Consider the following 21,989-nt stretch of genomic DNA (forward strand, 5'->3'; position numbering starts at 1 on the left):
TCATACCATAAACTCAATTGTCCAAGGCCACGCAGCCTCAGCAACGGTTTTTTGTTATAGTTCAACGTGGCCCACCTGATCGCTGAAGCAGTACTGTTTCCCAATGTTTATTGTTTTGGTACTTTATTCTTCGCGATTTCCGGTCCAGTGTCCCGCGCTATACTGGATCTTGGCCTCGCCTGTTGCGTTCTTGCCCTTCATCTTCTAATTGTAATGGTATAAAACTTTTAATCCGGTATCTTTAAAATGCGAAAACCTCGAATAAATGGGTTTATTTTAACCAAATGCCCTCCACATTTTGAACATGCCAGTTTGCGCATGATAATCCCACATATTTATGTGAATACCGCTGATTTGATAATGCCTTTATTCTGGTTATGACATTGCCATCCTGTCTGACGGTATGCTAACCCCGCAGCTAGGACCACACAGTATTATTATGGGTGGGCATTCTCGAGTGTGGAACGGCCCGAGGTGCATTAGTATGTGTGGTGTTTGTGCCCTCAGACACGAACCACCATCATAATAAAGACAAGAGTGACGTCCACTGCGGTTGCCTAGCGACGTATGGAAGGGAGATGGTCATATAAAGGTACTGTCTTTCACAGATGGGTCTTGCCAAAACTGAAACGATGAGAACGCAGTGGACATTAGGGACAGCGAAATACAGTTAGATTTGTCCAGAATGTTCCAGCAAAAGGTGACTGGCCGGTCTTGCCAGAGGCTCAGAGCATTAGAACCATGGACAAGGGTAAAACATCCATGCTTCTGGTGCGGTCTGGGTAATATAATTATTAGTAGTAGTGGCAGCCCATCTTGTAGGATACATGCCAATTGGGGCGTCTCCGGGTCATTTCAACCTAAACGCATCAGGCAACAACACAACAGGAAGGAGGGTAAGCCATCGAGACGGGCTTATTATGTGAAAAGTCAGCGCTGCTGCAGGACCCAAAAATAAGAACAACGGACGTGAAGCATGGCACGAGCAGTTCAACGATGAAGCCGGTTGAAATGAACAAAAACTCAGATTCTCTGCCAGCCATGACCTTCGGCGGTTGAGCAAATGGCCAGTCACAAAAAGCAAAAATGGGCGCTCAATATTAGCAAACTGAAATTGAATTTTCGAAAGATACATGTCCTTGATGGGTCAAAAGAGACAGGTAACTGAGTTTAAAGTACGAGTCCAAACCTTTGTGCCCCATATAACTATCCAGAGGTCCTCACGATGCTACGAAAATATTCTACGGCACTTTACGCCAATCGTATTGTTTTGGCGAAAAAGCTTTATTTTGCCCACGAAGATTCTGCAACAAAGAGCATTGTGCGGCTAATGCTCTGCGCAAAAATGAGCCGTGCTTACATGCCCACCCAAAATTTCTCGTAAACCTTAGTTTGAAGGGAAGAATCTTGAAGGTAACGGCTTTGGTATTTCATGTCCCGAAACTGTTTAGACGAACTAGGGGTCAACTCTGTGCGTGGAATTCGGATTTTAGTGGCTGCTAGCGGCTTCGTGTATGGTATCCGTGAAAATGGTGAAAAATTTTGTAGAAAAGCATGTTTCTTCCCGTGTTTTCCACTGCATTTGATTTTGTAAATAATCTCGAAACAACCCAGCAAATAATTACGCCCCCTTGTCCGCGCTAACCCAAAATGAAGCAGTCATTCGCGACTTGTATATGAAAAAACCTTCTATCGCTGCTGCAGACGCCCCGTCACAGCTATCAAGTTTTGTGCTGGTCAGCACCCGCCGAATCTCGCGCAAGGTGAAGTTGGCTCTTCACTGGTATACCGAACAACCAACAGTGCTGTTTGATGAATTGGCAGGTTTGTGGGTAGAACAAGCAGGCAGCACCAGTGCTTTCAACTTATAGCGCAACCTGAACGGGTTGGGACGGTCTTCTGGGTGCATGTGACACGTTCGTCAGGGATATATTGGGGACATTTTGAAATATGGGCATGCCATCATACTGGGCATAGTGGTCGGCTTCTGGTCCTCGCAACGCTGCGCTTGTGTTCTTGGATAGCCTCGTACATAAACATCTTGAGTGAGCCATTCATGGTTGCCATCGTGGTTAGAATTTTCCAAAGAGTCGTGACAAACTAAGATCTGGGTGCATCAAGAATATCCTTGCGTTCACCGAGGATGCACGGTGTTTCATTGCTGCTATCCAAAGGAGACAATAAAGGAGTCAGAATAAGAATTGATCTTTCGATTAAGGTTGATTTTTCGATTAAGGTGAAGACCCCCTGCGATATATGGCACAAACTGGGTGAGCTCACGCCGGAGGCACAGGCGTCCGATGAGAGTTGCTTCCGTTTGAGTTTCCCCTCTCCTCCATTCCAGAAGGCGGGTAACGAGGTTCAGCATATGATAGGAACATCTTTGGAGGGAGCTAGGCATGCGGTTGGACTGGATGTTGGTGACCGAGCAGTCTTCCTTATAGCCGTGGACAGGACGGGAGAGAGAGGCGGACCTGGTACAGAAAGATAAGGAGAGCTCTCTGAACGATTCCGTACATAGGAGATGTCCCTCAGGAGTTTCAACGCTATCCATTCCTATTTAATTTCCTGAACGATAAGATTAGGGGACGAAACATGAAATAACCTCCGAAGGGTGGTGTTAAAATAGTCTGGGAGGGAAGTGGAATATGTAGACGATGCGTAACTCATCTTCAAAGAGGAGATGGCGGGTACTTTTGGATGAACTGACTAGAATCGTACCGTCCCTTGGTATGCACTTTGCACTCACAAAGTGCCCCCGGACATGCAGTCACTGAACACTACTCACAGTCCGAAGAGATGCAAAATGATTTGTGGGGCGTTTTATACAGATACGGAGTTTTAGTAATTTTGATTTTGGTGTGACAGTTGATGTCAGTGCAAGAATCTCCAAGCTTCCGGTCGCGTTTCCTATTCAAAACACCTACAGTGTCAAAGCGGCATGTCTCTGAATATCAAGGAGCATGTGTATCCGGCTGTAGTAATGGCTATCTCGTATTGCTGAGATTTGACCTGTTTGAGAAGCTGAGCCAGGACGCCTTCTGATTGTTGACAGCGGCTGTCTGAGAACCACAGTTCGCGTGAGTTAATGCCGGCGATTTCCCGGTCGTGCACCGGGAATTTCAATCAGAAAATGTCTTGCAGTCTTCAGGTATGTTAGTGCCATTTTCTGAGACAGCTGGTTTGCGTAAGGTTTGCTTGTCTTAGTAACTCATTTATTCGAATGTAGTGGACACGATCTTAGATGTAGGGATAAGTTGCAATCGCTCGACGTGAACGATGGGTTAGATGAGGCCACCTTCTGTGGAAGAGAATGCTACTATAGGGGAGTATGGGATAGTTACGAGTTTTGGTCAGGTACGTAAAGCTTTCGATTTTATTAAGCAATATGTTATTCGTATCAGGAGTCTGCAATAGAATGAAATTGAGATTTCGTGTCCTAAATGAGCGGGTTTGATACAGAGCTCCCGCCCACTCACCAGAACTTCGCCACGGTTGCCTCCATCGGTGCAAATTGGAGGACGCACGTACTCCTTGGATCATAAGTTTCAAGTCTATACCACTTGACCATACGACCAAAATGTATATACCCTCTTTACCTACCCGAAGATCCCAGAAAGAGTCGCAATCGACCTTACGCCTGGCTAACAATTAATATCCATCTTGTGGCACGCAAACCAAACTGTTCGCGAGATTAAAGCAGTATTTTCCTGATTGATCGGCTATCAGCACCAAAACCAGGTTACGGGTGCTTAACTGGCAAGCACAACGGGACGAATCATCATCTGGTGTACATGAGCAAACTATCGGTCAAATAACGACCTACTAATCAGAAGCCGATGACTACAGCATCTAGTTCAAACAAAGCGTGGATTGCGTCGTGTCACTCTCGGAATCCCATGCTTACCGTTTGCTCGTTAGTGTTGACCTGGCACTTGGCCGAGGGTTGTAGTCTGGCATCATGACACCGGAGCAAGTCCTGTCACTTCTGGACCTCCACGCCTCCAACACATTTCCACAAACCTGGGAGACTGTATCCCGACGCCGCCCTCAGCTAACCAATCGGATCTCAATCAACAGAAACGGATCTGCCGGGCCAACGACGTCGCCTTCCAGACCCTATACCACCAAGGACGGAAAGATGCAGCGCCTGCTGTGCTCGATCGGTCATGGAAGGATTCATACGAAGGTAACTGCGGCCTACCTATGGACGCCGAGCAGTATTGAAAGCAGGTGCTCTCTGCTCTGAAACACGTGGATAGCTGGCCAAGTCGCGTTGTAGTACCATCCGACTGGAGCTTAATCGAGCCAATTACAGGAGAGGAAGTCGGACGTACGATCCGTTCAATGGGCGATTCGTCCCAGGCCTGGACAAGCTCACACCCAGGATGCTAACGTACTCGCTGAGTATTTCAACTTACCGTTATTATCTGGGGGTTGTCCTTCCCCATTATTATTCATTATGGCAATGGATTGGATTATCGATGAAACATCGGGCAACAGCAGTCTTAGTCGAACCATTTCTTTTCGCTGGGAATCCCATTACTCGTCTGAGTCCGACACGCACCGTAACATATTCGGGCATTCCTTCTACTTCCAAGTAGAAACGGGTCTTCAACCACAGTCAGCACCTTCACAAACTGCCCGAAGAAATTGCGCGTGCCCCGTTGAAGCCACATAAGAGTGTTGATCACGAGAAACTACCTAATATAGAGGCTGACATATTCGCTCGTGCTCGGCCAAGTTCGCCGAAACACGCTCAAAAGATTGGACAACTACATCAAGCAATATATTCGTGGTTTTCTACGTCTACCAAAGGACACCACGATCAGCTGCATCCACGCATGTAAACAACATGGGGGACTTGGTATCCCGAATCTGAGTGCAACAATCTAGATGCAACGGAGAACGCGCATGGAAAAGCTACTTTCTAGTCAGTGTCGAGTACTACGCAGTGTGCCTAACGATTCTGCATTTGGCAAAATTGTTCGGGATCTCAGCCTTCACATCCGAGTCCATGGTGCATGCGTAAACACCAAGGAAGGACTGGTGGCTGCTTGTGGTGGTGGTCTGCACAACAGCATTGATGGTCGCGGTTTACGAGAGTTGTTTGCTTCACCGCTCTTAAATCGATTGCTCGTTTTTCCAGAACGAGTGTCTCCTTAAATATTTATCCGCGGTATCCACCTCCGATTCAATCTGCTGAGAATGAGAGTGAGAAGCGCCCGGCATGGTCATGGTGGCCAGACGATCTTTTGTCGTGGAAACTGTGGACAGCCGGAGAGTTTGGTGCATATTCTGCAGTCTTGCTCGATCACGCACGACGCCAGGTATGCTTGTCGTAATCAGGTTGCAAGGGAACTCGCAGAGCGTCTCTGTTGACTGGGTTGCACCTTCTTCGAGAAGTTGAGAGCACCTTACTTCCTCTGCCGTCCTTCGTCAAACCAGGCCTAATTGCTGTTCAAGATCGCCGGGCAGCTGTATTAGACGTCAGCATAGTCCGGCATGGGCGCGGAGTGACTGTGTGGAATGGGAAGAAGCAGAAGTATTTTACTGATGAATATTCCCTCGCCATAATCTCAGCCTCACATGCAGTCGGTTGTGATGTCGACTTTTTGGTCCATCAACCAATGATCATCTATTGTTGAGGGATCTGCTTTCCTTAATCCGCCAGGGCTGTTATTGGACTGGGACTTCCTAAGGTCCTAGTCAGTGGCTTGTGTTTGCTTGCCACTGTGGGCCCTCTGCGTACCAGGCCCGGTATGACGGACGCTTTGTGCCTGGTTGCTCTAGCGCCTACCGCGCCCTGAAGAGCATTCAACATTCGAGAAACACACTCATTTGCCAATTACTCTTGTTTATTAGTTTCCTTTACGAAAAGCATTCAACGTTGTTTGTCCTTTCCTTGGTTGTTGGTCTTTAGACGCGTGTTTCCATATCAAACTTTTTACATCTGTTGGGATTTATCTCATCTAACTGGAACTGTTGTTGGCACGAATTCGAATTACGGCGGTGAAGCATCGTCGCTGGCGGCGTTGAACACTGAGTTCATGCTGCCGATGATGATAATGATGACGAATTCGGATGAGATGTTTCTTCTTTTTCTTTCATATTCTCCTGTTACCCTTCCGCATTCGTTCGTCTGCATTTACTTTGTATGGTTGTGACCATGCGCTTCAAAGATAAATGATGATGACGGTAAGTAGCCATGGTAGGCGACAACCAGCACGATTATGAGTAAGACGGGCCTTCATTGGCCATCGGGTTAGGCTGCTGGGCATAGATGAGGTCCCATACTCTGCATTGCACAGACGCAAACCTAGCAGTCATGGTAATTAGCCAAGGTAGACGACATCGACTACAGTTATGAGTACGATGGGCTGTCATTTGCCGTTAAATTAGGATATCACGGATAGCTTAAGCCTCATTTTTATTGACCCGCATGATACTGGCCTGGTGTTTATCATATAATTTACTTGCAGTTGCTTCCTGGTGCTGTTCTATCCACCAACTAGCTATGCACATCTGGGAAAGAGTATCATCCACAGAGATGGCCGCCGCATCNCGCCGCATCTAAACCGCACAATTCATGCTGTTGTCTGAGCTGAGCTTCATTGGGAAATGTGTTGTGACGAATTTCGCTAAACAAAGTTATTTCATCTGTTAAAACTGGTAAGTATAATGTAAACAAACGTCACTGATTTCCGTGGGTGGAATTTGCATTTGCTGTTGTGTAGACGTTACTTCGATCTCGGAGAAGATCGAAGAACGCCAGAATATGGAGAGGAGCAATTTCGTATTTTATTCCTCGTAAACCGCCAGTAGAATCCGTATCACGATAGTCGATGGCCTTGAAATTTTGCTCACTTTAACAAGATACTATGAGCAAAATAGCGTCGACAGGTGCAAATAGATTAGAATAACTTCCCGCAACTTTAACAACTTCAAAAACCCTATAGTTTTGAACAAAATAATTTGGGTGTGCTTCTAGAGAGCGGCCAGAAATGGAGATGAAGTTTGAAGAATTCGAACTGGAGACAGGTGGCAAGTTTCGTCTCAAGAATATGCTCAGCACCGAAAATAAATAGACTCACTCGTGTAATCGCTGTACGGAAGTAATGCGTAACGGATAGTTTCGATGACAAACCAAAATTGCAGCGGAAAAACGAGTAGGTTGAATCAGCGCCGTACCTCCCGTTTCGGATATAAACATCTCAATGACTTTCATTCTATGCTTCCCACAGAGTCGGACATTTTCTTTGCAGTTCCCGTTCCGTTTTGTGCGTTAGCTCTAAACTCCCTCCCCCAAGGAACTTTTGCTACAGGCCTCACCCCAGCAGTGACATCAGGGAAACTCTACAGTTTAAATGTAAACGTGACAATGAGATTTCTGCCACCATGTATCTGTATAAATGAACTTTATATTTCACCCTACCCACCTTCGCTCTTTATGACCCTGGCCACAAGCTCAACAGTCCAAGACCGAATAGGCCTCACCGATGGTTTTGGACCTTAGTACACATTGACCGTTGGCTGACATGGCACCCGAAGACCAAGACAAATAATGAACAGTAATATAGTCTAGCACGTATATCGGTATAACCAGACGAACTAAAAATCCAAAATTCAGCATAGCGTAACAAGTAGCACGTATGTATTCAAATTGGCGTATATGTACAGCATTTGGAATATTAAAACAAGAGGATAATGAATACAGCAATGAACAGAGCTTCCATCATGTTCAAGAAAATGGATAAGGGCTGTAGTTTAACTGGAACTTACTGTGTGTATTTAAGAGAATGGTAAGAGTATCATCGCCAGTCATCGAGTCACTGCTCTCAGCTCCGAGAAACGAATGGTTCATAGCAAAAACAGCCATTAGGCGCAAGATGTGACTGCTGGTAGTCAGGAAATAATCGGGGCTTCACGTTTTATATGTATATGATCGACTCAAAGAACAATAATAAAGAACATGTGTGCCATAACCGGCTGATGAAGTGAACTTGGGGTGGTGCAAACCCGACAAAAATGAAAAGTGGAGACCAAACGGAGACCAAATGGACCCAGATAAGACAAAACACATTGCCGAGTGGCCGATACCGACGGGTATCCGTGGCTTACGCAGTTTCCTCGGGCTTGCATCATACTACCGCAGATTCATTAAGGGGTTTGCCGCAATCAGTGTCCCACTTCACAAGCTTACCCACAAAAATCGAAAATTTTCGTGGACTGTAGAATGTGACGAGGCTTCCAACCGTCTTAAGCAGGCGCTAACATCTCCACCCGTTTTAACTTACCCGGATCTTTCACCTGATGCAGGAGAGTTTGTTTTGGATACTGACGCTAGCGAAGTGGCAATTGGTGCCGTGCGCTCCCAACGTCTGGCTGACCAAGAGGTGGTCATCGCATATGGTAGCCGTGTTCTAGATAAGCGTGAACGTAACTACTGCACCACCCAACGGGGAATGTTCGCTCTGGTGTACTTCCTCCATCACTTCCGGCCTTATCTGTTTGGCAGGCACTTCCTTGTCCGGACGGACCATCAATCACTACAGTGGTTGCAGAGCTTCCGCGATCCCGATGGCCAGGTTGCACGCTGGCAAGAGCGGATTCACGTGTATAACTTCTCTTGCACTTATCGCCCGGGCATTAGACACTCGAACGCCGATGCATTATCTCGAAGACCAGCTCAAAAATCAGAGCTTGTTAACGTGCTACTTGCGTCTACCTGAATGAACTGGGAAGAGGAACAATCTACGGACGCAGATATTGGAGAGATTTACCGCCTCAAACTCCAGGGCAACTCCGAACCCTCTGGATACCTGATGGCTTTGAGATCCGTGGCAGCAAGGAGTTTGTGGTCACGGTGGGGACAGCTGCGAATTATATCTCGAGTACTTCACCCTATGGATGGTCGGGATGGCCAGCCCCGTGTCGTTGTCCTACGTAGTTGCGTCCAGCAGACCATCACAGCAGTTCACCGAGATTTGGGGCATGCGGGGCATAAGAAAACGGAAGCGCACATTAGACGGCACTACTGGTGGTTTCTGCTACACAACGATGTCGCGGATTTCTGTCGGCACTCTACTGTGTGTGCGAAGACGAAGACCCCCACCGTAACACCCAGAGCACCGCTCCGACCGATCCCCGTGCAAAGACCAAACCATCGAGTTGGCATTGACGCGATTGGACCTCTGCCGGAGACCAGAAATGGAAACCATTTCATCGTCGTCATGACTGACTACCTAACCAAATGGTGTGAAACTGTGCCAGTAAAGCAGGAAGATGCCCGTACGATTGTTTCGGTGATAATCTCCGAACGGGTATCACGCTACGGAGTACCAGTCCTTTTTACACTGGGATCAGGGCCTAGCTTTTGAGAGCTATTTGCTACGGGAAACGTGTGCACTTCTGGAGATCAATAAAACAAGGACAACATCGTACCACCCTGAAGGAAACGGTCTGGTGGAACGCACCAACAGGACCATAAAGAAGATACTAACTACCCTTGTGGATCGCTATGAAGAGGAACGGTGGGACGAACACATCCCCCTGTGCATGCTGGCTTATCGTGCGGCTGTACACAAATGGACAGGTTATGCGCTGGCATTTCTACAACTCAGCCATCACCTCCGACTACCTTCTAGCGCAGAAACACCCGTGGCCCCGGCAGACCTCGTTGGCAGTAACGAATATGTCCGATCGCTTCGCGAACGGCCGTTCGCTGCACTGCAAATCGCTCGCGAAAACATTGGACATGTTCACTAGCACCAAAAGACTGTATACGACCGCAGATCAAACGGACCTGTGTATGAAGTGGGTGACCATGTGTTCTTGCATCGCCCGAAAGCACCGCCGGGTGCACCCACAAAATTCCACCAGACGTGGCAGGGCCCTTATGTTATTATTATGAAGAGACCAAACGGTACATATGTCATCCGCAACCCATCTCAGCCACATACGGATGTACAATGCATACTTTACAACCAGTTAAAACCATACCCCCAACCTCGTAATGACGCCCAGCCGTCAACGTCCCACTACCTGCCACCCGTCACTACTTCTGACACAAACGCCTTCCGAGCACTGAGGGCAGTGCTTGGACTCCGGAGGGGACAATGTAACGCAGTTGAAACTCGCCTGTATCTGCATGCACGTCTATCACGTTAGCTTATGTGTGTCTCTCCCCCTCTCTCTTCCTATTGCAGGTACCGTGGTCGAACCACCACGAGCCCCGGACAGGAAAGAGTAGCCGCTTGTACACCCCCTGACTGACCTTGACCTGGCTTTTGTACCCCCGACTTCCGGTTTCGGTTTCGGTTGAATACACGTGTGTTGTTGCCACGTTGCCACACTTCGGTGTTCTTTTCTGTGCCACCCGACCTGTGCGAATGTGTGCTGTGTGTGTCGTGTGGATTCCGTAATACCAAACTCTATATCTGCACATTTCAGAACCGACGTGTGCCGTCGCTACATCCTCTCGAACGTCGAATACCACTGACTTCCTGATGTCCTACGCTACAAGGGTTTGTTTCAAAGAATGTGCCTAGTGTAAGGCGCGGCGCAAGAAAGCTGAGAATCGAGGGTTTTTCGAAAGCCTACGTGTATGTATATGGGAGGGAGCTTGTTCCATAGTTTGGATTACAAACAAGGGAAAAAATTTCGTCTAAAGGCAGTTTGACAGGTCTACAATGGAAGCAAAAATCGAGAGTTGCGGATATGTTGGAGGGTGAAGGAAGAAAATCAGAGTTGCGGTGAGCTATATGAGCCTGTCGGTAGATGAGGTGGTGTATAAGGCCTAGGTTTAACCTAATGCGCCTCAGTCATAAAGAATCCAGCCCAAGTGACAAACAGTGTAAACGATATAACATTGTAAACGAGCGCTGCATATTTTCCACAACAGTCCTGCATGCCTGTGAGTACTGTGAGTCGAATTTAGGGTTAGACTCAAGAATGGGTCTAACAAGCTGCTTAAAGATGCCTAAACATGGTTTATCATGGAAAGATCGCCGAAGAGAAGCGCGGAGCTTGCGGGATTTAGCCACTCTGTACCATGCATGTTGGGAAAAACTAGGCGCACAGGAAGGCCTTAGACTTGGGTTCTCATTTCAGGAAGAGTATGTGTCGACATTCTATTAAGAATAAGCATCCCAGGAGAATTCTGGAATTAATTTTAGAAAGATTGGCATCTCGAAACTGCGACAAATGGACTTGAGTTGGGGGACCAGAGGGATAATGAATCCAAATCAGACTGAACGTTGGCAAAAGTGGAAATAGTGTCACTGTCCATAAATGTGTAGGCTATCTTAATATCATCAGCAAACAGAAAAGGGGACCCAAGTGTGATCAAATCAGTAACATTATTAATTTATGGCAAGAAGAATAGGGAGCAAGCGCGCTACTCTGAATAATGGTAATGGGAAGATTTGATGAGGAAAGATTCCTCATTTTCGTGACCTGGGTACTTTAAGTAAACCAACGAAGTGGCGGGTCACCAAACCCCTAGATCGTAACTTTCTTAGAATGCACCGTGGAGGATTCGGGCAAACATCTTGCGGATATCAAGAATAAGAATAGTACAGAGCCCGGCACCGTAAGTGGACGAAATACGATCAAAGTAATCAACCTGCGCTGTGTTAGAATGCCCGAGGAACATGCTAACCTTGCTTAGGTCGATGTGGTGAAAGTCCCTAGATGCATGTAAGTCGTAACAAGATGTTATTAGACGCATGGTTTTCGAGCAACTCATTGATTAATTTGTTTGTGAGGGTGTGAGAGTACATATATACGAATGTACCGTGAACTCAAGGAGTTTAACTCTGGTAACTTGGAATACAGCAACTCCAAAGTCTTCAAGAACAAATCCTCTCCAAATGCTGCAGTATTATGCAGTACTTGAAACTCATAGCCTTGAAACCCACAAAGTAAAAGTGATCTACATTAAACGCATCAAAATGTGAAAATAGTGTAATGGAAATTTGGACGAACGCCGTTAGTGAAGAAACTGTCTGAATGAAGGACACTATGGTGAATTTAAGAGAACACGTTTGGTTCAAATCCGCATTTCTACATGAGTGAAAATCAAGATGTTCAGTAGCTTATCTACAAAAAGGCAAAATATTGTTTCGGGGAACAATGAAACAGTGACCCATTCAACTGCGCACTGACGATGTCTCCTCGACTGGGGACGAAACTTTTGCAAGCCAATCACCAAGCTCAGCGAACAGCTCAACTTCCATCCTATCAGCCACCAATGAAACGGTAAAATTATCTGGGCCCCAAGAAAGTGTGAATTTTGTAGTCATAATCAACGTTGTAATTTGACAGAGCATTGCCGCAACGGAGTTTCAGATCACTGGATACAAACGCCAACCTTCCATCTACTAATCATATGCTGAACACGGATCGTCTAAATGAACCACTATCATTTACTCAATCGTCGGATTCTCAAGTCACTCCTGAGCGGAGTGAAATGTGTGACATACGCGTTTTCAAAAGGAAGTTCCAACTTACGGACAGGGATAAATAAACACATCAGAGGGCTCAGTTGTGAGAGCGGAAGGTCCGTGGTTCGAACACGACCTCTGTCTATTGACTTCCTCTGTCTAAGCATGGGTATCCTGGTAGTATCCAGCCCTCGTGCTTCCTTCGGGTAGCATCGTAGCTAGGCACCGAAAGGGTGCTACAGCTGAATGATAACAGACCCACTCATCCAAATCGAAACCTCTCGTTTGTCACTTTGTCGAATGAGTACATGCGGTTAATCTTCATTCTCCCACAAGACATCCAATTTTTTCGTATATCGACACTGCAACTTCTCTCTTCCCACAAGCTGAACGTGAAGAGAGTAACCCCGCTGCATCATTACAAAACAATTCATGTTTATACGAAATTCGTCAGATAATAAAAGGTCAAAATGAAACAGTGAAACGCACGCAAAATATCACAGCGCTACCGAATTAACCGCACTGAACTGCATTGCGATGTACCAGTTACATTTTCCAAAAGTACTTAAGCGTTGAACTAAAACAGTAGTGAAAAATGACGCCAGATAATGATGTTGTAAGCCACTAGAAGCAAACAACTCCACAGTGTAAAAAAATGCAGTCTACACTTTTGCACGAAGCAAAAGTGCGATTTGCGCACTGCTAATTAAAAACACATCAAACCAAACACTTTTAATCGCTCTGCGTTCCCTCTTTCCCAGTTTTAGGGATCTTGTTGAATCTTTGAACGAGCGAATCCCACACGTTCCTCTTCTTTGTCATAAACTGTGTAGAACATTCGATTTAGTGCAGCCCCGAATCTCCAAAAACTTTCTGTTATACCAACGCGATATGCAAATGAACTGAAGCAGAGTTGCCCCCTCTGAAAACAACACCAAAGATATCTGTAAGTTTGTGATATCGTAGCACTGGTTTTCTGTCATGTCAAACGAGAAAGTGAGTTAGGGTCTACTTGGATTTCGACTGGATATCACCAGGATATCCTTCGCAACTTTTGTACTGGAAAACACTCGCGACTTGACGGGTTTCACGTTTGTACAAATGTTTAAAAACCGATGTTTTTCTAGCGTCCCAAAAGGAATCTGGTTCTTATCAGCAACGAAACTATTTCTGAGCACCCGACTACCGGAGGACGGACACAAACATTTACCTGGTCCTCACAGAGAGTTAAGGCACTTCCAAGCAATAGATTTAACCCGGTTTGACCAGATATAATCAATAACCTGAAATCTCCAACTTAAAAGTCAAACGTCCAGTCCCACTACTCTCGGGACATGAGTCCTATTGAGACGAGTTCCTTGGGAAGATGTACTTCGTATTCCATCCCATTCCGAACAAGCTGTTGATCATCGGGCACTCTTCGAAATTCGATGACTATTCGAACGAAACTTACTGTCCCAATGAGCTGATTACTGGCCGGAACAATGCGTACTCTCAAATTTAACTTCCCCATTTAATACGGTGGGTAAAATGGCTCAGTGATTGGAGCTCGAGTTTACTGACCTGAAGGCCCGTGGTTCGAAACCGGCCACTGCCTCTCGATTTACTCCATCTAGGTTTGGGCAACCTGACAGTATCCCAGCCCTTGTGCTTCCTTCGGGAGGCATGGCAGCTAGGCACCGAAATGGTGTTACAGCAGAACGATTTGATACTGAGGTGACAGGATCTGAAGGGTCACATGTGCAGTCTATTCACTTTGCGGTTTCGATTACTTTTATTCGGTTTGATTCCCACACACAAAGTGCATCATTTTTATCACACGCATCTGAGTTGTTTTCATTTACCTGGACATTTGACCAGTTCTCAATCAATCAAGCATTTTACATCTCGCAGTATTCATCAACCTTACTCGAAAGATATATTCTCTTGGTGATAACGTCAGTGTAGAATCCCCATTCGAAAACTTGACCAAAGGGAAGTTGAGTATTCTCCGGCAGTCAACAATGTACACGCCGTGATGCGCTGCTTCTTGGGTGAGGCGTTTGTTTATTGCCACAACTTCCACTTTCGGTCCAAATGTGAACGAAGTTCCTGAGTCAACCAGAACCCGATTTTCGCCTTGAAAAACGACTTCTTCACCCACGGTAATTCTGAAAACAATGAAAAATCGTGACAGATCCTGCATATGGACGAGGTAGAGAATCACTTTGGGCGAAGCTCCATTTCAAGAAAGGTTGTTCATTGCAAAATGACTCCTACTTGTGCAATCTCCCGTAAGACAGATCCGGAAGTGAAAGCCTTCAAGAAACAAATTTTCGCTGCGCTAAGCGTCAACAAATTGAGGTACTGACAAGATCAATTGGGACAGTCGAACAAGTCTTGTTTGTTAGGGGAGCACATCTTATATACCAAAAAAAACAATTGAGAATGGATGACTGGCGTGTACTCCACTTAATCATCAACGTAAAAACTTCTATGAAAATCTACACGACAGACCGGTAGTTCAGCATGAATACTCAATTCTCCCGCACTGCTCGCGTTGTGCCGTCATTATTTCTGCTGTCTGTGTGAATGCAGACATTTCTCAAATGTGACGGTTGTATCTCGTTAGGTTTAGTCACGCGCAGTGCCAAAATGTCGTTATCGAAACTTGTAGACCATTATGACATGTATAGATGCACTTTACTACTCATAATGTTAGTAAAAATTCTTCGACAGCCCAAAACCAGTTTCGCCCTTCTTGGGGCTCATCAGGTGGGCGTAGTGTCCGAGTCTCTATCAACTTTATGTTCTACGTGAACACACATTGCACGAAACTAACGAAACGCACTCACTTGCAAACCAATTTTGTCTTGCGGGAGACTCACCTGGAACCCGGCTGAATCTCTCGTTTATGGTGTTTGAATACGTCAAATGAGTGTTTCTGGCTGATCATTACCTGAGTTAATTTGATGTTTGCTATCACGTGGGTGAATATCAAATTTACCCCACACACAAAAGTGGGTTTGTTTTGCTAATGACATTTTACTGAGACAATGAACTTCCCTCTTTTTCCGTTTATGCTCGTCAGATTTGACACCACAGTGTGGTGACATTACCAAGCTAAGAACGGTGAATTGGCGTACATTTGGCCACAGCCACAATGCGAAGAGGTCTTTCTGACGTTGAAACGATTATTTTGAAACAGTTCGACGACATACCTCGGGAGAAGCATGTTACCGTGAGCGATATCTACTAAAAAGGCTGTTTTGAACAGCAGGCTTCAGGTTGTCAGTTTATGGCTATCGCAGTGCTCATAGCAACTAAAAGAAGTGGATCTCTTGACAAGATTCCATGGGGGGTGACCGATAGTTGTTTAGCGTTGGAGCCTTAGTCAGTAAGGATATTGCCGTACAAAGATACTGGACTGATGGGAGTGCGTTTAGTTCATTCGGTTCATCATAAATGATAGTAGTGTAGGAAGACATCACCGAACAAGTCTCATTTGGTGTCTGCTCCGCTCATGTTATACATCCTGAACATGAACTCCAGTAAATATAGTTCATACAAAAACATAAGCTTTTAGGGTGGAACTCAAGCCCACTTCCCCTCCCGTTCAAGTGATTTGTAATCTGAGCTACAGAAGATACCACCCGATGGTGCACACTTGTAAATGAAGTCCACAACGGTCTGTCGCAGCTTTACTTAAAGGATCAACAGGTGATGTTTGCATGAACCCCTCGCATGACTTCAGCGGTACAATTAAGTTGATGTCGAAGAGCAGACCCAACTTGTGTACTTGTAATTCCTGTATAGTGATAGACCTTGCCAACGCCTCTGGTGGGTTCTGCATCATGACATAGTGCGAGACCATTTATTTGCGCTACTTCATGGTATGAAGTGTACCAACGTTTATGGTGTGTACATATAAGATAAAAAGTATTTTCGCATCACTTTTTGACAGCTGGTGTCTATTTGCTGAACTTGGCTTGATAGAGCAGTATGTTTGAATGTGTTCGGTCTACTTACGAGCCTGCTCCGATCCAATAAGAAGCATACCAATCAGAGGAATAGAATCTTGTTTTGAGTAAACAATCGTAACAGCGAGATCCGCACCTGACAACAAAACCACTTTCCGGTTTCTTCTTAAAGTTAGCTTAGATCCCTGCACTACAGAAACTAGCTTCTCTTCGGAGCTAAGTTGTGGATGAAATTCCAACTCTAGGATCGATACGACAGAAAAGTGGCCTTCATCGGGAGTTCTTGTTCTCTGTTGTTTAAAATCTTACTTGAGAGACCGAAAATGAAGTTCAAACTAAAATTTTCAATGAACCTGCCTTGTGATCTTGATGTGCCATCCGACAGTTGACTCAGCTTTGAAGTATGTAATAGGCTCGTAGTAACATCCAAGGCAGAGGTCACCAAAATACAGCTTCCCCCGTGATTCTTCTGGTCGCATTACCCTAAGAACAATATCAGTTTGGAAGAAATAAAAATGAGATGTGTGCAAGTTAAATTCAGTTGTTATTTCCAGTTTTGCTAGAAATTGAACGGCAGTTATCTTACAGATACATTTTTGCCAGTCGAAGAGACTGCCGGTACGCTTACAGTTGACTGCTTCATTTTCCCGAAACTATGTCTGCAGTTTTCAAAAAATGTCGGATACCTATCAAGTGGTCGACTTTCTAAACGTTAGCCTGTCCATAGTTCAACTGATCCATTCGTGACTTCTTCCCTTGCCACTTGATTCCTCTTCTTCCGATTTGATACTTTCTGATGACTTTGACGCCCAGGCTGCGTTATAGCCCGTCTTTCTTTCCGTTGATTGGTTATTTGGCTTCTTTGATGTGCTTCTTTGATGCGATTGGTACACTCCTGAATTCTTTTGGGTTGTAGTCAAATTTCTGGCTATTGCTTGCTTAGTTAAATACAGTATTTTCTGCGCTGGCTTCATTTGTTTCTGTTTTTCTTTTGACAGTTGGTTAATTTTGTGGAATTTGTTCTGTTTGCTGCATCTGAATTCCCTTGGTTCATCTACTGATGTCTCTTTTTTCCTGTACAATTTTGAAATCAGAGTGTTGTATGAAAATCGCCGATTTAATGGATCAGTCGAGATATTGCTGACGTTTCACACTGGGGGAACGCAACCTCATGGTTCCTCCCTCCTCTCATATCTACATGTTCATATGCGACGGCGATCAGAGATTTTTGGCACGCGTTTCTCGCACCTGGAAGATGAGCTGCTACGTTCCCCGAATCGTTGTGTGGAGATTGCTTTTGGGGAGAGCTCCTTGTTTGTACCAAAAAACGGAGGAAATTGAGAATAACCCTGGTCATTCGATGAGAAAAAATACAGAAAGGTATGATTAGTAATAAAATAAATACCTTTTCTGAGGCCGTTTAGATTTCTTCTAATTTATGGAGGTGTCTGATGTAGTTGGATGTGTATCCTGCTATGTATGAAACATACGGAGTTTCTGCCAAGTCATGCAAAAACCTTTTGTACGGCTTGCAAGTCAACGGCTGGAATATAGAAATTTCAAATTTAGCGGAACCTTTGCTTATGATAATAAATTATTATGGCCTATTCTCGCTCTGGCTCGAGCATCTGGGTTGGAATTTAACCATCTGCCTCACTGTGGCTGACTTGCATGTGTAAATGAGAGCCTATCGCTGACCAAAATTGAGTACCTCCCTACACACCCAGCTACTTTGCTGTCACAACTGCTAATATCTCCATTCATACGGAATCCGTTACTCTACAGTCTTGGCCTAAGCACCGGCAGTTCTTACGGATGCTTGTAAATACTTTTATGGGAGCAAAATGACTCAGCGGTTAGAGCGCGAATCTACTGGCCGGAAGGTCCGTGGTTCGAACCGAACCTCTGCCTATCCCGTTTCTAGGCTTGGGCAACCCGGCAGTGTCCCAGCCCACGTGCTTCCTTCTGGTGGACGGCAGCTAGGCACCGAAAGGTGGGTCACAGCTGAACAAAAGGTGTCTATGTCACTACTGCATTTATGACTCGACCTCTGAGCAAATGGTTTTAAGTTCAGTTTAAAAAAATGCGGTATATGTAAGTACCTCCCTACACACCCAGCTACTTTGCTGTCACAACTGCTAATATCTCCATTCATACGGAATCCGTTACTCTACAGTCTTGGCCTAAGCACCGGCAGTTCTTACGGATGCTTGTAAATACTTTTATGGGAGCAAAATGACTCAGCGGTTAGGAGCGCGAATTACTGGCCGGAAGGTCCGTGGTTCGAACCGAACCTCGGCCTATCCCGTTTCTAGGCTTGGGCAACCCGGCAGTGTCCCAGCCCACGTGCTTCCTTCTGGTGGACGGCAGCTAGGCACCGAAAGGTGGGTCACAGCTGAACAAAAGGTGTCTATGTCACTACTGCATTTATGACTCGACCTCTGAGCAAATGGTTTTAAGTTCAGTTTAAAAAAATGCGGTATATGTAACACAGCAGGAATGTGCATTGACTGTGCATTGTACGTACGGAAGAATCCAGATGCTGAACACCGCTTTAGTGATACACTCCTGTTGTTTAAGCGCATCCACAAGAGTACTATCAAACCATTGCATTTGGACCAGACGAGACAAACCCAATACCCCATCAAAATGGCGGTTGATTTGAAGTGGTCTTGGATTTTCCATCCCCAGGCCAAACCGAAACGAGGTAGCACGCATTTCACCTAGCTGTTCACCGTAGCAACTGGAGTGGTTACAATTAATATGTTACCTGTAGATTGTCCTTCCCAACAATTCCCTTTACAATGTTTGGTGGGTAGGAAATTGTGAACGTGGCACCCTCCATTGACTGATAGGTGGAGGAGGCCGTCTGATTAAACTTGCTGTTTGTTGCCCAAGCGCCTCGATCACATTCTGTTGAAGGGACCCAAAGTATTGATGATCCTGTGTCGATCAGTACCTTCAACTCTTGTGGATCGGTACCAAGTCCGATGATGGCATAATATCTATCCTAAAGGAAGAGACGTATTAGTGAGTCGAGCTCAGATGTAAGCTGCTTACCCCCTCTACACGAGTTACATCAGCCGACCTGGCTCGTAGCACTTTTCCGGTACTCTCAAACTGCTCCACATTATTCTCGTCAATTACTTTTAGATCTAAACTGTGTGTTGAGGGTGGAGAGGTCTCGTATTAAGCAAAGTGAGACTTACGTTGGTGGTGTTGCAAAGGATATCATAATTTCACTAATAAGGAGATAATGAACGAACATCATCTTTCAGCCTAACTGTGACCTGTTGCACAGGATATGCTTATATAATAGTCAATAGGTTAATAATGCCCTCTCGTAATTGGTGCCAACAGTCACGTGAATGAATAAAAATGCTTCACGGTGATTGGTCGAAGTATGAGGCAATCCCCTAATTGGGCCAATACAATCGTTTGTCTGTTTGAACAATCATCTTTAACTAGAGCGGAATAATTTTTCTGATCTGACAAACCACCACTCGATGCAGTCAATTTTCGAGGTTCACAAATCAGTAGGTGTTCAACGGATTTCACGCTTCTTCAGGGTTTACCAAACAGACGGCTATCAACTGACGAGATCGCAGCCCTCACCGATTTACTGAACCAAGCCTTTCAAAGTTCATTGCATCAACTGCAAAAAAAGAATTATCTCAATCCTAAAAACATTGCCTGAAGCTTTTCGTGTTTTGAAGTAGGCATATCAAATCCTATATCCGTAGACGAGCATTCATCATTTTTTTCATTGTTCCAATTTTGACATGATGCTGACAACTTTGCGAGCATAGTGTTCATTTCCTTGCTTCTGCACCAATGCTCGTCTTGTGGTTGACGTGCATTCACTCAACCATCAGGCACCTCACAAAAGGTTTGGATAGTGTCTTTCTTTGAGCTTCACCCAAAAATAGCGAGTGAAGGAACACTGCCACCAACTCACTTCGTGACACAAGTGGCTTGATGGGACGCGATCCCCATCAACAAAGGGACGTCACCGAAGCTTACTCTCTAACTGAGCTATTTGGAGCGAGCACTGAAAATAAACAACAGATTGCTAGGAGAATTTAATCTTTTTCCGTCCCTTGCAGTCACATCGTATCGTCTTATTGTAACTTCAAGTGCGTCCTGAACTTTATGCCGTACTACACTAGGTACAAGGCTTGAGGAAACTCAGTTGTGCCTTCCAACAATATCATTTTAGTTTAAAATGAATGTCCCTCAGAATAGACCATGATATAACTTGTTCCTCTAGCAAGTTTATAAACTCGCGATATAAAAATGAAGGGTTCTGAGAGCTCACTGGAAAGGACAGGGAAACCGCGCACCGACCAAAACTGGAATCTTTGAGAGGGTCTACGTGTGATAAGAAAGCAGGATAGGGTCCGTCTTTTTTTCTGGTTAGAACAAATATGTCTTCCACCGGACAAGCGTAAAACAGCAGGATTTCAGGCTTGTCCTGTTTTCCACTGAAGGAACGAAAATGTGCAAGAATATTGAATGTCAGCTGTCTTTCTATTAGACTCCAGGTATGCATCTGTGTAAGATAACATCGATTACAGAAAGAGGCCTGGGAACAACTGTTCACCGACATAAAAGGTGCATCTGATAATTGATAGTCCAATATACAGGCCAATGATGAGACTATTTGACTGGAAGCTGACTAGTAAGCATGACATGAGGCTGAGGAAACACCTGAATTCCACTGTCCTTCTGTACACATAACTCATACACTTAGTTGGAGAAAAGTTTCATTTGGTTTCCACCGATTTCCGCCTGTTGTCATCACCCTCCAGTTTGGCTCCAAGAACTATTCAAGGAGAGTAACGAACAAATATGCACAGTACTAGGTAGTCACACTGGCATACCACAGATCGACTTGTCTGATCCACTTGCTTGATCGACAAACATGCGTTTCAACGTTAGACTCACCTGAATCTCAGATGTTGTTTACAATGCTCTTTATCAACTGAATGCATTACGCCAGGCCGCCTCATGTTTCAATTGGGTCGGTATTGGAGATTTCACAGTATATTTTCAGAGTGGAACGCTACTTTAAGGCTGTCCAAGGGATTCCAGTGACCTTATGAGTAGCGTGTTACTCCTAGACAACAATATATTGCAGTATCTTGAACTGAAATATGCAACATTTTCGGTCAAGGTGGACTGTCATAACCGAGAGATTTAGCTAAATTTATGTAGGCCTCCCGTACAAATTGCGCTCATGCAAAGACAGTGTTGATGGTAAGCAAACTCAAGGACCGTGCCTATCTGATAAAACTCAAGAAAGGATATCGAAAAGTTTCAGCAACATTATGAGAGGTGTTCCTTCAATAAATCTCTTGTCCTACACTCGCAGGATGTCACCTGCATTTTTCAGGTCCAAAACAGAATTGAACTGGCTGAACAAGATGTACTCCTATCACTGTTTGATTTGTCTTGCTGCGGTAGTATATGATACTTGGGCGCTCGGCTACCCACAGTTTTTAGTGAAATCGTTTGTCCAAACGACTATTCCTTATCTCAAATGTCCAGGAACAAGCGGGTCAGTAATTTCAGGGTCAACGCG

General features: G+C 45.1%; 4 protein-coding genes across 4 annotated transcripts in view; 2 read left to right on the forward strand and 2 right to left on the reverse strand.

Annotated features, from left to right (window-relative positions):
- Nucleotides 1-8,732: 8,732 nt before the first annotated feature.
- Nucleotides 8,733-10,252, forward strand: T265_14204 (hypothetical protein; the record flags this gene model as incomplete). Its single annotated transcript, XM_009172511.1, is given in 4 exon segments — nt 8,733-9,344; nt 9,367-9,759; nt 9,769-10,165; nt 10,209-10,252. Coding segments are annotated over 4 exon segments (1,446 nt in total).
- A 2,957-nt stretch (nt 10,253-13,209) lies between these two features.
- On the reverse strand, nt 13,210-16,884 carry T265_07074 (hypothetical protein; the record flags this gene model as incomplete). The annotated part of the gene is made up of 6 exons (XM_009172503.1): nt 13,210-13,368; nt 13,843-13,950; nt 14,010-14,172; nt 14,202-14,290; nt 14,356-14,596; nt 16,796-16,884. The coding sequence occupies 6 exons, from the start codon at nt 16,882-16,884 to the stop codon at nt 13,210-13,212; spliced, it is 849 nt and encodes a 282-aa protein (XP_009170767.1).
- T265_07073 (hypothetical protein) lies at nt 13,428-18,447 on the forward strand (the record flags this gene model as incomplete). The annotated part of the gene is made up of 3 exons (XM_009172502.1): nt 13,428-13,442; nt 14,016-14,247; nt 18,203-18,447. 3 exons carry the CDS (start codon nt 13,428-13,430, stop codon nt 18,445-18,447), a joined length of 492 nt encoding a protein of 163 aa, XP_009170766.1.
- Nucleotides 18,448-19,175: 728 nt separating this feature from the next.
- T265_14205 (hypothetical protein) overlaps nt 19,176-21,989 on the reverse strand; it is a gene marked incomplete at both ends in the record, with an annotated part of 26,330 nt that continues 23,516 nt past the window's right edge. Inside the window, one exon of the mRNA XM_009172512.1 lies at nt 19,176-19,415. Coding sequence (XP_009170776.1) covers nt 19,176-19,415 — 240 coding nt within the window. The remainder of the gene's footprint in view (nt 19,416-21,989) is intronic.

The sequence above is a fragment of the Opisthorchis viverrini genome (genome assembly GCF_000715545.1).
Source record: "Opisthorchis viverrini unplaced genomic scaffold opera_v5_157, whole genome shotgun sequence".
Classification (NCBI taxonomy): Eukaryota; Metazoa; Platyhelminthes; class Trematoda; order Opisthorchiida; family Opisthorchiidae; genus Opisthorchis; species Opisthorchis viverrini.